The sequence below is a fragment of the Notolepis coatsorum genome, assembly GCF_963971535.1.
Source record: "Notolepis coatsorum genome assembly, chromosome: 14".
Lineage (NCBI taxonomy): Eukaryota > Metazoa > Chordata > Actinopteri > Aulopiformes > Paralepididae > Notolepis > Notolepis coatsorum.
Genome location: NC_140178.1, coordinates 67,870,538 through 67,885,537, shown reverse-complemented (window position 1 = coordinate 67,885,537; position 15,000 = coordinate 67,870,538). Strand labels below are relative to the sequence as shown.

The window sequence follows — 15,000 nt, the reverse complement described above, 5'->3', positions numbered from 1 at the left end:
AATCCAAATCCATGGCTGACTTGTTGGAAAGAATTGTTTCCAGAGGCTCTGTATCACAATAATAACAAGTCCTGTGACAAATCGAAGCCATTTCCCAACACATCCGGAGTCAAGTCAGTAACTCTGTAGTAAGCCTAGTGAGCCAATATAGGAGCCTACTTGGAACTTGGAGCGGAGGAGTCGATTCTGCCTGACTCGTAGGAATCAGAGTCAGGATCCACCCTAGAACTCTGTCAGACACCACTATCTGCCACCCCCAGGGTTCCCCACAGACATTGCAAAATTAATTTCAAGGACTTTCAAAATACTTTTCCAAGCAAATACTTTTCCAAGCACTATTTTTCATTTTAAAAGGGCATTTAAAAGGATATAATTCACTTTTAAATGCAGTTTTTTATAGAAAAAATCTGATCCAATATGTATTGCTTAAAACCAATTTCAGACAATTAGTTACACTTTAAATAATAATTTAAAAAAATACTTGATTCAAAACTATTTTCTCATGGATGAACAAAACGTTCAATGCGAATGGTTGAATAGAATTTCAATGACTTTTTAAGCATTGATTGATTGAACACTTTATTAACAGGGGTTCCGATCCACAGCGCATGGCTGGCTGATTTTACGGAGCTCGGCAACCAAACCACATTAACATTAATTACGTTTTATTTTTTATACCATTTGATTTTCTTGAAGTTATAATTATGTCTAAACAGACGCAGAACAAGATGGGAACCCTGAACGACGTGGATAAGGAACTCATCAGGGCGATATTCCGTGAGGAAACAGATGCTATCATGGCTAAGCTAGCCGGCAGGATAGATGCACTACAGGAGACGGTGACCGCCATAGACGCACGATTAGCCATGGCGGAGGGAGGTATGTCCGCGGTCGTGGAGGTAGCTGAGACCAACGTCGCAGGAGGACAAACTACGTGATTGTGAGATGAAGTCGGCGGACCTGGAGGACCGTGGTAGAAGATGTAATGTTAGGATATACGGGTTACCGGATGAAACGGAGGACGAACCGATAAAATACCTCGAGGAGATGATACCAAAATGGTTTCCAAAACTGGCTCGCCCCGATATCGAAAGAGCGCATAGGATCTTCAGACCCGCTACTCAGTTGAAGGGCGAGCGTGCAAACCCTCGCACATTCATATTCTGCTGCCTGAGATTCCAGACGAGACAGCACATATTGAGAGAGGCCAGACTGAAACCTCCGGTATGAACGGCCGCACCTTGAGATTCGCCGCTGACTTTAGCAATTACACAGCTAAACGTCGCAGAGCATTCGCCGGCGCCATGGATCTAGCACGAAAGAGGGCGGTGGAGGTATATCTACTATTCCCAGCAACGCTGAAGGTGAAGACGGGACAGGGAGAGGTATCGTGAAACCGTCTGTTCAAGTCACCATCCGAGGCGGAGGACTTCATTCGAAAAAGCAACACAGTCACTCCGACTGAGAGGAACAGACCGGCCACGGTGGAGCATACACCGAGCGACGGTACTGTCTCAATCACGAACATGATTACTGACTATTTGAATGTAATTCAGACGTCCTGTACTCAGTTTTTTCTTTATTCTTTATCTCTTGCCTTTTTTATCATCTAACACTCGAACTATCCATTGAACGGCGTGAGGTTTGTTACATATGTTTGTTGTCTTTATTCGGCTCTAACCGAGCGGGATGTAGATCACAATTTTCACTCAAACAGACTGAATGTGCTTATGATCCGTCCAACCGAGGGGGTTGATCCCCTTTGCAACGAACTGTATGCGGGTGGCACACCGAGGCTATCCTACCGCTGCGGACAATGCGTGCATTTAACTCTCTTTCTTATCACAGCAGAACACGAGACTGTCACCGACGCTGCACTACCTCAACGTTGGCAGCACGGTAATGATTGGGGTTTGTTTCCACAGTGGTATTATTTCGACATGTGTTAAGAGTACCTCACTTTAATCAAGTTCAGTTCGGACGAACTATGTTTCATGTGCCTTTATCGTCTGCATAATGTTCTATGCACTGAGCTCTATGACCCGGTCACAGTGCCAAATGATGTTTGATCGACATCGGACAAGATATTTGAGGGGGGGGGGGGTGGGGGGAGGGGAGGGGGGGATACAGGGATTTTTGTTTTTAATTTCTTTTGGCTCGTTCTACTGTATGTCTGCTCTCGCCCAACAGGACCTTAGCGTGGGGATGTGTATATGTTGTGGTGCTCTACTTCGGGGGAATCACGTTCAGTCATACTGCAACCTGGTTGGACTATGGCTAATTTAAACATCTTGATCTGGAATTCAGGGGGGCTTAATATTCAACATAAACGCACAAGTGTACTAACATGGTTGAAAAGACAGGAGGTTGATGTGGCTTTGCTGAGTGAAACGCATCTTTTGAAGCCTGACAGTGCTAAACTTGCAAACACATTTTATCATAATATAAGCTCCTCCTCTTTTAGCACTAAATCCCGGGGAGTAGCCATAGTGGCTAAGCGGAAGTTGAATATTAAACTATTAGACGTGTGGTCTGATGCGGAAGGATGAATCACTATAGCGAAGATGGAAAATTGCTCTTATAGCTGCATATGCCCCTAATGTGTATGACGCACAATTTTATACTGCACTCACTACAGAGATGCTGAAACTACCTGAGTACTCATTCATAGTGGGTGCTGATTTCAACGCCATGTGGGACCCATTGATTGATAAATCCGGAGATGCTGTAACCCACGATCAAAAGCAAGCTGCCGCGGCCCTATGTGGCTGGTCTAAAGACACAGGGGTTATTGATATGTGGCGGTTACTAAACCCAACCTCGCGAGACTACTATTTTTTCTCCGCGAGACATAAAACTTTCTCCAGAATTGATTATGTTTTCTCCTCCCCTAGGCTATTCGATAGCTTTGACGTTGACTTGAAGCCCATTGCACTGTCAGACCACAAATACATCCTCCTTAAGGGTTCACTCAGCAAAATGACGTCTCGTGCCCCTAGATGGCGCTTTAACTCAACGCTGCTGAAGAACGAGGAATTTAACCTACAATTTAAGGAGAAGCTCATTGAATTCTTGCAGTTTAATGCTGGATCGGTACAGGACCCCAGAACTTTGTGGAATGCAGTTAAGGGGTTTATTAGGAGTAATACCACTCTATTCGCTTCCAATCTCCGCAAGGGACGTCTAGAATTGGAAGAGCTGCATAAAACAATGATGTCTTCTATGCAGCAAAGATACTCTAGCCGACTGGAACTCCAAATTAAAGTGGTGAAAAAGGAGATTAATTCCATTTTAAGACAACAATCTGAATTTCAAATGCACAGAACAAGACAACACTACTACTTTCATGGCTCTAGACCCAGTCACCTACTGGCTATGAAGATACGGGCCAGCGATTTGCAGATATCCCTGCCATTAAGAACCAACAGGGTGAGATAACTACCAACCCCAACAAAATCAACGATACATTTCACTCATTTTAGTCGGAAGTGGTCTTTGATCACGCCAAAGCTGGAGGACTATCTTAGTCAAATTAACCTACCACAAATATCAGAGGAGGACGCTAAACGGTTAGCTGAACCTATCACACTAGATGAGCTCAGGGAAGCAATTGCTGATATGCAGCGGGGCAGGGCTCCTGGTTGGGACGGCATTCCACCGGAACTCTATACTGCGTTTTGGGATATACTTGGTCCCTTATTACTTTCAATGATTTTACACTCAGTCGAGGAGGGCAATTTTTCCAGGGATGTCAATATGGCACTTATATCTGTTCTACTCAAGAAAGATAAGGACCCCACCGAATGTGGCAGCTATTGACCCTTAAGTCTCCTCGGAGCCGATCTCAAGCTATATGCTAAGGTGCTGGCCATCCTACTTCAAAGGCATATGACATTTCTGGTTAACCCCGATCAGACCGGCTTTATAAGAGACCGACTGGTCACGGATAATATCAGACGGTTACTGCACGTGATTGATAAGGATGTTGCAGCCCCTAAGGCTGTCATGTCCTTAGACGCGATGAAGGCCTTTGACAGATTGGAGTGGTCGTATTTATGGGCAGTACTAGGAAGGATGGGATTGGGCGAGGGTTTCATTCACATGATCAAAGTCCTCTACACAGATCCCTCCGCCATGATCTTGACAGGGAAGCTGTGCTCACCACTATTCGCTGTTTCGCGCTCTTCTAGACAGGGTTGTCCTCTTAGCCCAGGACTCTTTGCTCTTTCACTCGAACCTCTAGCTCAGTACATAAGACAATCCCGGGTTATATCCCCTGTGTCAATTAAGGGCACACATCACCATATCAGTTAATACGCGGATGATGTACTCCTATTTATGCAGAACCCAGCCATCTCTCTGCCCTATCTTCTCCAAGTAATAGATGACTTTGGCAGTCTATCTGGATTTAAGATCAACTGGCCAAAATCAGCTTTCCTTCCACTCAACGAGACTGCGAAGGCGACCATCCTTCAAGCAAACATACTCATGGTAGAGCACTTTAAATGCCTTGGGATTGTTAACCAGACAGTAAAGTATAACTACTCCAGCTTGGGTGACAGGATTACGAAGGATTTTGACAGGTGGTCCAAATTAAAGAACTCACTACAGGCCCGCGCCTCAATAATTAAGATGAATGTTTTACCCAGAATTAATTGTATCAGCTCCATGCTACCGTTGTCTCCCCCTGTTGGTTACTGGCAAAAACTGCACTCTGCTGCATATAAATTCGTCTGGAATAACAAACGCCCACGCTTAAAGAGATCCACTGCACAGAGGAGTAAACTAGCCGGGGGTTTAGCATTTCCAGACTTCAAGTATTATTTTCAAGCTTACTCTCTGAGACCTCTTATCACTTGGTTTGACGCTCAAGCGGCTGTGTCCTGGCGTCCATTGGAGGAGGAGATGGTGTCCCCACATAGACTTCAAGATATCATGTATACCAACATTTCAATTAAGCAATGCAAATTACGATTTGGCCCTCTGATCACACATGTGATCCAGATTTGGCGTGACACCCAGAAAGCACACACTAACCGCCATAAATGGCACACGCATTCCCCACTATTCAATAACAATTAGCTCCTTATTGGACAACAACCCATTAGATATCCTAGATGGGAAGGGAAGGGCATACATTAGGGGTGGACGGTATGGTCTAAAATTTATATCACGGTATAATTTGAAGCATAGACGGTAACGGTATATATCACGGTATCAGTGTTTCCGTTAGAATATTTTTTTTTGCCTGATAGGCAGGCTATATAAAGAATGACATCCTCAAGGCATGTAGATTTATAATATTTTAACTTAAAACTAGGCTACTTTTGCGTATAAAGTCATTATATTCCAAATAAAATAAGTCCAGAGTCCGTGCTGCTCCCATTGCAAACAGTCGGGCTGGATGCTGGATTTTGCTAGAAGCATATGTAGCTGCAGAGCCGCAGAGCCAGCGGCGCTTTCAGGTCTGGTCACAGCTTTCAGCCGTTGGGTGGGGGGGCGCTGTTGAGCGGACCTGACCTGAAAGCGCCGCTGGCTCTGCGGCTCTGCAGCTGCATGCTATTTGCAAATCCACCGTCCTCCCGGCTCCCGCTGCAGCCGTCGTTATCATAACACTACACGCATATCATAATGTTTACAGCAAACTGTAGTTGATCACCAGGTATGTTTTATTAACGTAGAATAATTCATATAAGAAAAACGATAGGGACATCTCTTACCTTTCTCCACTGGTTAAAAATGCCAGGAACTGAAATTGAAACTTGCTGTGCGCCGCGGTGATATGTGTTTATTATGAAATGACAATTGCGTGTTGACACGCCCACTGCGCGAAGCCTCCTAAATAACTTTTTCCAGTTTGCACATATCTATTATCTATGACTAATTCTATCTATTTTTAGGGGCAAATGCGATTGAAATAGTCGCGCTGTGGTTACATGACGTCATTGCTATTTTAGAGCTGCGCTACAGGTTACACGGTATAGTCAAAATCCATACCGTAGAGCAAATTAATACCGTTTATACCGTATACCGTTTATACCGTCCACCCCTAGCATACATACATTGGGGGATATTTTCAATGACTCGGGTATCCGGTCTTTTCAGGACCTATCCAACGGATTTGATCTCCCCAGAAACTCCTTTTTCTTTTATTTACAAATGAGGGCAGCTCTGAAGGCTCATGGAGTCCCATGGGACGCTCCACTAGAGCGACACCGGTTTCACAAATTATTTTATGACAGAGAGACATCGAGAGGTTTCGTCTCTGACTTTTATCGGCACTTACTTACGTCCGCATATAAAGACCTACCCTTAGATACGATTTGGAGAAAGGATATCCCTGAGTTGGATATAGATTTAGATTGGGATGCAATCTGGGAAAATATTAGGCTATCATCACGCAACCCAGATCACCAACAGATTTATCTAACGAGCGAATATTCATGTATGTTGGTGGTTATGGTGTTTTTTGTATTTTTGTTTTATTTATTATTTTTCATTCAATGTTGATCCTATGTATATTTCCTGACCCCCTTCTGATCTGGGTCTGGTGATCATGGGCTCTGGCTGGGGGGGGCCGCGGTTCGAGGTCTCTGTGGGTCGAGGCACTAAAGAGGCCTGGTGCTTTGGCTCGCGGGGGGGCCGGGATGTGGGTCCTCCGTGGTTGTGGCTTGTGGTTGCCGGGCCTGGAGGTGGAGGGGGCTCGGTAAGCACTTTTTTATAGTATATATTTTATTTTATTATCCTGTTACTTTGTGACAACTTTATTGTCTAATCATTGTTGTGTTAGTTTATGTTCTTGGATGTCTTTTATTAATTATTGTTATTATTGTGTTGTGAGTTGTGTTTGTTTCGTGTTTGAAAATTGAAAATAAAAAAAGATTTGATCAAAAAAATAAATAAACTTTATTAACAGATTGCAGAATGGGTACAATACAGTACGGCTCAATACAAAACAACTGCTAAGAGGATGCAGACCAGAAAAATACTTTTGTCTTTTTCTGGTCTACATCCTCTTAGCAGTTGTTTTGTATTGAGTCGTACTGTATTGTACCTTGTTAACCCTTTCTCTGCCACGCTTATATCCATCAATGTTTGATCACTGCCAGCTCTATTTGTCTATGGAGATGTTCACCTACTTTGCAGGGCTATAACTTTTTAAATTGTATTGCTAAATTGACATTACTATGGCCCATTCAACATCGATTAGCTATTGTACTGTCTAGAGTATAAATATGTTTTTATCATTTTCTGCAGTAATTCCTAGAACGTGAGATATAGCCATTTATGCATATATTACATCATCAAATGCAGTTTGCTAGCGATTGACGTCAGATTAAATTTTTTAATTGTACAAGGTCCTAAACGTCATGACTCATCATCTGATGTTGACCGGAGGGGGGGGTCGTTTATAATGCAATGGCCGACGTTAAATGAATCATGTAGTATGGGTGATATATTGATCATAGCAGTTTGTATGGATAATAATAATCAAAAACGCTGAAACTCACCGCAGCTTCCTTGTAGCAATGGGGGATGATACTGGAGCAAAAAGTTCGCTATTATGGGATGTTGATCTAGATGAACCATTTCCGGGTTGTATAATAATATATACGTCCAAATAACGTTGTTTATTGAGTTATGGCAACCGATCGATTATCCAGTGTGTCAAGATGGAGTCCCGGGAGCGATCGCAAGTGGCGGACGGAATAGGGGGGACACCAAGCACTTCCGGCCCCACGTACCCACTTCCGGTTTGGCGATCGGCCACCAGGTGGCGATATTGAACCGTTGGAAAGTTGAGTGGAGATCCCCAGCACCCGTCAAGGATCCGTCGGTGAAATATGATTACCATGACAGATCTTTGGAATATTGATCTCAAAGACGCTGTAAAACGTCATTGGCAGATTACGCATGGCGAGGAATGACGTCTTAACACGTCATTGGCGATTAAAGGGTTAAAGAAATGGGCTGTTTTCAAGGAATTCCAGGCCTTGGCTTTTTTTTGTAAAAAATCAAGCACTTTAAGCACTTCAAGGACCTTGTGCAAACCCTGCACCCCAGTGTGACTATTGTGGCAGATCAGGTCTTGCTCTGATCAGAGGTTAGCCCTGATACCGGACCCCGTGATCTTCTCCCAGAGGGTCCTGTCTAGCTTCACCAAGAATACCAAGAGATGTCATTTAAAACAAGAATTGTAAATGAAATCATAGATCTCCTCGACTTCTTCTCATTCTTCAGCAATACACTTGCTGTAAGACGTCAAGGTCAGCTTTGATTTGGGGTATACTTGCCTTTAACTACATCTAAATGTTTCATTTGCCCATAGAAGATGTGGCACCTGTCATTGCCACGAGAAAGCATTGTGAAAGTTTACACTATTTATCTGTATGGGTAAGTGAAATTCAACGTATTTCTTTGGTTATAGACCTTTGCGAGAAAACCAAAGGGTCCTGTATCAAGGCTAAAGTGGTGTGTGTGTGGTCTGGACTGACCTTGCGTACGTAGCTGACGGCGTCCTCCTCAGTGTAGACCTCTGCGCTGACACCTCCCCTGCGGCGCCGGGCCTTGACCACCGGGTTGGGTGGCGGGGGGGACACCTCATCATCATGGGAGTCCGACTGGCTGTTTGACTTCTGACGCGCCAGGATCTGCTTGCATTCTTCCTGTGAAGGGGGGGTGGAGAGATAGGACAGGTGATGGGGAATGGGGGGACGGGGCAGATAGGGCAAGAAGTAGAGAGAGAGAGAGAGAGAGAGAGAGATATGTTTTAGTGTCAAACAATTCTACAGTCTATGGGTGGCTCAGTGGCTTAGCAGTCATCTGGTAATCTGAACGTATGCAGTTCGCACCTCTTGTTGTATAGGACCTGCATGGGTGGTAGTGCAATACCTGTGGTACGCTCAGCTGTTTGTGATATTGCTTTTTGTGTCCAGGTTGGTGTTTCCTCACCACCCCTAATCCTAACAGCGATGGCTATGAAAACAAGGCACAATCAAGCTGAAATTGACGTAAAATCGTCCTTACCTGCGACCGGGAGTATTCCAAAAACAATATTCCAATTTCTTGATCGCCATCTGGTAGATCCAATGTCCATTTGCTCGACGGCATAATCCACCATAATATATGGATCGGGCAATGTAACCGGCAGAACCGTTCGTCTTGCCCGACAAGGAAAAATGTAACCCGAAACCCTTGGCCATCCCACAGCCCAGGATACAATGTTAGAAAGGGTGCTCGATACCACCATCTAGCGTGATGCGGCCGGTATTGCATCTAGGCATTCTCAATGCGATTCCCAATGTTAACCCAGAGTCAGTGGGCCTGTAATGAATAGAAATATTGAATAAAAGAAATAACTATCAAATAACGTATATATACTAGGCTGAACGATTAATCGATTTTAAATCGAAATCGCGCTTTGAAATGATGCAATTAGCAAATCGCAAAGCCTGCAATAAATTATTATTATTATTATATATATTTTTTTATTTAACCAGGAAGTCCCATTGAGATACAAAATCTCCTATGCAAGGGAGACCTGGCCAAGATGACAGCAATAACATTTGCAATACATCACACAGCAATAAAATGTGCAATACATCACACAAGAACATAATAAAAGTGCATGTATACAATATACAATACATCACATGTAAACACAAAAACACAAAGCAGAATAGTCCATGATAATAAAAGTGTATGACAGTATAATACAGGGTAATACAGTAATTTTGCCGTTTTGCAGTTGGGACCCGACTACAGAAAGCAGCGACATTCTTCTTGTAGGAAGTTATGTAATACAGATTTCAATTCACCAAAAGAGACCGGGGTGTCTAAGTGGATATGGTCCTGTAGCCCATTCCATGCCCAAGGTGCGAAGCTTGAGAAAGCTGTTCCTAGCTAACCCTGCTCAAGGCAGAGAAAACATCAAGGAAAGTGTGTGTGTGTGCGTGCGTGCGTGTGTGTGTGTGTGTGAGGATTGCCAGATAATGTTGATATTTAAACATAAAAAAAAGTATAATACAAAATAAATATACATGATCATGCAACATAAAAAAAAAATTGTAGGAACGGTTTGTGAGAGGGAGGTAAGGGGTTTTAGATTGTGTGTTGTGAAGTTTAGACTTCAGAGAGGGAGAATAAAGTACAGAAAAAAAGGTACCGTTGGGTACCGGTATCGATTCCCAGGTAAAAAGAAAAATGTTCAGGCTCGGTGTCCCGAACAGACCCACCGCGTAGGCCAGATGCAAGCTGGGCTGCTTAATTTTTTATTTTATTATAATCGCAAATTTGATCGCAATCGCAATATCTGTCAGAAAAATCGCAATTAGATTATTTACCAAAATTGTGCAGCCCTAATATATACGTGGTTGGCGTTCAACGGTTGTCGGACAAACACGTATATAATCGCCGTTGGCGGCCAATGTGTTAAGATTGAATATTAAATATAAAGATCAAAGTAAGCCTAGTTCCACCTAGTGTCGTATAGTCCTCCCTGAGATGTATTCGTCGTATGGCTACCCAGGGCTCGATCGTTGGACCCCTCCTCTTCTCCCTAACCAAATCTCTGGGTAACATTATCACGTCTCATGCCTTCTCATATCATTGCTATGCCGATTGATTGATTGATTGATTGATTGATTGAAAATTGTATTAACAGATTGCAGAATGGGTACAATACAGTACAGCTCAATACACACAATTGTTAAGGGGATGGAGACCAGAGAAAGACTTTCGTCTTGTTTACATCAGGGTCCCCCATTTTCAATTCATCATAACATATATGACATACATGACATACAGGTAGACAGTACTGTTACATTTAGACATTTATGACATGCCAGAGTACAAAAATAGTCTAAACAGAGAGTATATACATTAGAGGGGGAAGAAACTGTACATAGGAGGAGGTGGGGGGGGGGGGGGGGGGGGGGGGGGGGGTAGGTGGGGTGGGGGGGGGGGACTGTACATTGGAGGTGGTTGGGTAGGCGGGTGGGGGGGAACTGTACATTGGAAGGGGGTGGGTTTGGACATTTACAGGGGCCAGTTTCGAATTGCAGTCTCCCGTAGGTGCTCTTTGAGAGTGGTTTTGAAAGTGGGTAGTGATTCGCATTCCTTTACAGCTGTGGGTAGGGCGTTCCACATTGATGTGGCATAATTGCGAAACGTGTTTAGTCTCTTGTTTGAGCCGAATCTGGGTTTAACATGATTTGTGGAGCTCCCTCTGGTGTTGTGGTCGTGGTATTCACTGACCTTTGGGAAGTATTTTGACATGCACATGGGTACCTGAGTGGTGTAGTGTATCTTGTAGACCAGGCCCATTGCAAGTTGCTGTACTCTGTCGTCTACTCTAAGCCATCCTAGGGTGTCAAAGTGGGCAGGGGTGAGGTGGGTTCTAGGAGTAAGGTCAAGCAGTAGTCTGACCAGTTTGATTTGTGATGTTCGTAATTTTGTTTTTAGCACCTTTGAGGTGCTTTGGTACCATGAAGTGCAAGCATAGTCATAGTAGCCTTGAATGAGTGCTCCTGCCAGAACCCAGGTATGTAATTTAATCTTTCCTTGTGACAATATTGTCACCCACTGTAACTGAGAAGCCGTTGGTCTTGCTGAGTTTGTTATTTGAACCGAAGAGAATGTTTTCCCCAGGTGTAATTTGATAGTTATAGTTTGATACTCAACTCTTCCTCTCCTTCCCTCCCTCAGATATCCACGTCTCTGAGCGGATCCCGGCCTGTCTGTCCGACATCTCCGCCTGGATGACGACCAACCACCTCAAACTGAACCTAAGCTAAACAGAATTGCTTCACCTGCCGGCCAAATCCTCCCCCCTGAAGACCTTTCCATCACAGTGGAGAATGTAGCTGTGACCGCGTCCCCGACCGCTAATAACCTTGGTGTTGTGTTGTCCTTGATGACCGGCTGAACTTCTCCGCTCACATCACCGCAACAACCAGAACCTGCATATTCCTCCTGAGCAACGTCAGAAGGATCCGCCCCTTCCTGACAAAAGAAGCCACCCAACTCCTCGTCATCTCTCACCTCGACTACTGCAATGCACTGCTCGCTGGTCTGCCGACCACTGCCACCCCGCCTGATCTCCAACCTACCAAAGTCAACTAGTGTACTATATTTAAGCATTACATCACGCGCAGGTGTGTTATAGGAATTAGATCATGCCTAGGGGTGGTTGTTAGGCCTGACGCGCAGCGGAGGGTTGTTAGACCCCCCTAGGCATGATCTAATTCCTATAACACACGACTACAAGTGGTGTAATGTCTTTTATACAATGGCCGAATTCACCCAACCTTATTGCTATAGAATAAACACACAGTAATTGAAGCATAATGGAGATTTATTCACAAAACCATCCACAGATAAAGTAGATCCAATAGTAGATCCACTAGTAGACACCAGAGGGAGCTCCACAAACCATGTTAAACCCAGATTCGGCTCAAACAAGGGACTAAACACCCCTAAACGAGAAGCGTTTTGATAGAGATAAGCGAGACAGACGTCACTCTCTTTTTTTAGACTCTTCTTGTATCACAAACAGTACTGTATTTGTAAATCTGGTATGTCATAAATGTCTAGATGTAGCAGTACTGTCTATCTGTCACATATGTTATGATGCATTGAAATGGGGGACCCTGATGTAAATAAGACTAAAGTCTTTCTCTGGTCTGCATCCCCTAAACACATTGGGTGCCACCGACGAAAAATCTCATTGTTGGCCGCCATGCGTTGTGTGCCAATAACAAGAAATCTCGTTATTTAATCGTTATTTCTTTTATTAGCGATATCCATAAATTTTTCATCCATCCAGCCTCACGTTATCATTGGGAATGGCTCTGAGCTCGAAAAGGGCAAATACCGCCCCCTATCGTCTCCCGGATGGTATTGCACCCATTGGAATGGAGTCGATGGGAATGCATCAGAAAAAAAACTCCGGGGTCCACATTTTACTTCTGAGGCATGTAACCTGAGACTATTGCATCCACTGAGGGCACTGGAAGAAGCGGCGATTATGTGTTTCGGAGTATAACGTTGGATCAATAAACGCGATCGATATTTGGAATGGCGATCAGGAATTGGATTAATCTTTTTGCAGAACATCTGATCTGAGGTAAGGACTTTATTTTACCAGTATTGGGGTAATCAGATGTTTTTTTCACAGCGATCACAACGTGTCTCCTGTGTGTGTACAGTGTGTGCATAATGTTAGCGCCAGGCACGGCATAGATAATCGATTTTTCAGCCTGATTCTCTAGCGTGCATAAGTACACATATACTATCGATAATCTAGCGTTTATTTGAAAACGATTCTTCTTTTGTTTCACAATAAGTCATGACAAATTAATTACATAATCCATGTGTATGTAACAAACTAACATATTCCAGTTGACTATCTTTTTTGGAGGATTTGTTCAAAAGCTATTCATACTTCCATTTTTCTATCTATGGCGGATTGATTCAGACAGAAAAGATTAAGTAATTCGGTTGTGGGAGGGATCTGGGGTCACGTGGAGTGTGTTATACTAAATAACAACCGGCAACTTCACTGTTTCAGCTAATCAGAATCAAGAAATTTGCATGCCATTGTATAAACTGCACTTCAACTACTGTACTGTAGACTGCACTTCAACTACATTTACATTTACATTTGGTCATTTAGCGGACGCTTTTATCCAAAGCGACTTACAAGTTCTGTATGACAAGTCATCAGGAAGGGCACAACTCTATCAGCTGAGTAACAATGTTCATCAAAGTGTTGTTGAGTGCTACAGTGTAGGTTAGTTTATTAGGACAAGTGCATGACAGTAAGGTTAGTTAGGGTTAGATTAATATTTATTTATTTATTTTTGAGATAATGGTTGAAAAAGTGTCTTTAGTCGACGGCGAAAGATTGGACGGGTTTCGGCTGTCCTAACTGGGGTGGGTAGTTCATTCCACCATTGTGGGGCAAGGACTGAGAAAAGGCAGGTTCTCAACTAGTGTACTGTATACTGCACTTCAACTAGTGTACTGTATACTGCACTTCAACTAGTGTACTGTATACTGCACTTCAACTAGTGTACTGTATACTGCACTTCAACTAGTGTACTGTATACTGCACTTCAACTAGTGTACTGTATACTGCACTTCAACTAGTGTACTGTATACTGCACTTCAACTACTGTACTGTATACTACACTTCAACTAGTGTACTGTATACTGCACTTCAACTACTGTACTGTATACTGCACTTCAACTACTGTACTGTATACTGCACTTCAACTACTGTACTGTAAACTACTGTACTGTATACTGCACTTCAACTACTGTACTGTATACTGCACTTCAACTAATGTACTGTATACTGCACTTCAACTACTGTACTGTATACTGCACTTCAACTAGTGTACTGTATACTGCACTTCAACTACTGTACTGTATACTGCACTTCAACTACTGTACTGTATACTGCACTTCAACTAGTGTACTGTATACTGCACTTCAACTACTGTACTGTATACTGCACTTCAACTAGTGTACTGTATACTGCACTTCAACTACTGTACTGTATACTGCACTTCAACTAGTGTACTGTATACTGCACTTCAACTAGTGTACTGTATACTGCACTTCAACTAGTGTACTGTATACTGCACTTCAACTACTGTACTGTATACTGCACTTCAACTAGTGTACTGTATACTGCACTTCAACTACTGTACTGTATACTGCACTTCAACTAGTGTACTGTATACTGCACTTCAACTACTGTACTGTATACTGCACTTCAACTACTGTACTGTATACTGCACTTCAACTACTGTACTGTATACTGCACTTCAACTAGTGTACTGTATACTGCACTTCAACTAGTGTACTGTATACTGCACTTCAACTACTGTACTGTATACTGCACTTCAACTACTGTACTGTATACTGCACTTCAACTAGTGTACTGTATACTGCACTTCAACTAGTGTACTGTATACTGCACTTCAACTAGTG

General features: G+C 43.3%; 1 protein-coding gene across 1 annotated transcript in view; it reads right to left on the bottom strand.

The window, feature by feature from the left end:
- LOC311240555 (cAMP-dependent protein kinase type I-beta regulatory subunit-like) overlaps positions 1-15,000 on the bottom strand; it is a gene marked incomplete at its 3' end in the record, with an annotated part of 130,495 nt that overhangs the window by 9,499 nt on the left and 105,996 nt on the right. The window contains exon 3 of the mRNA XM_084329132.1: positions 8,496-8,666. Coding sequence (XP_084185258.1) covers positions 8,496-8,666 — 171 coding nt within the window. The remainder of the gene's footprint in view (positions 1-8,495; positions 8,667-15,000) is intronic.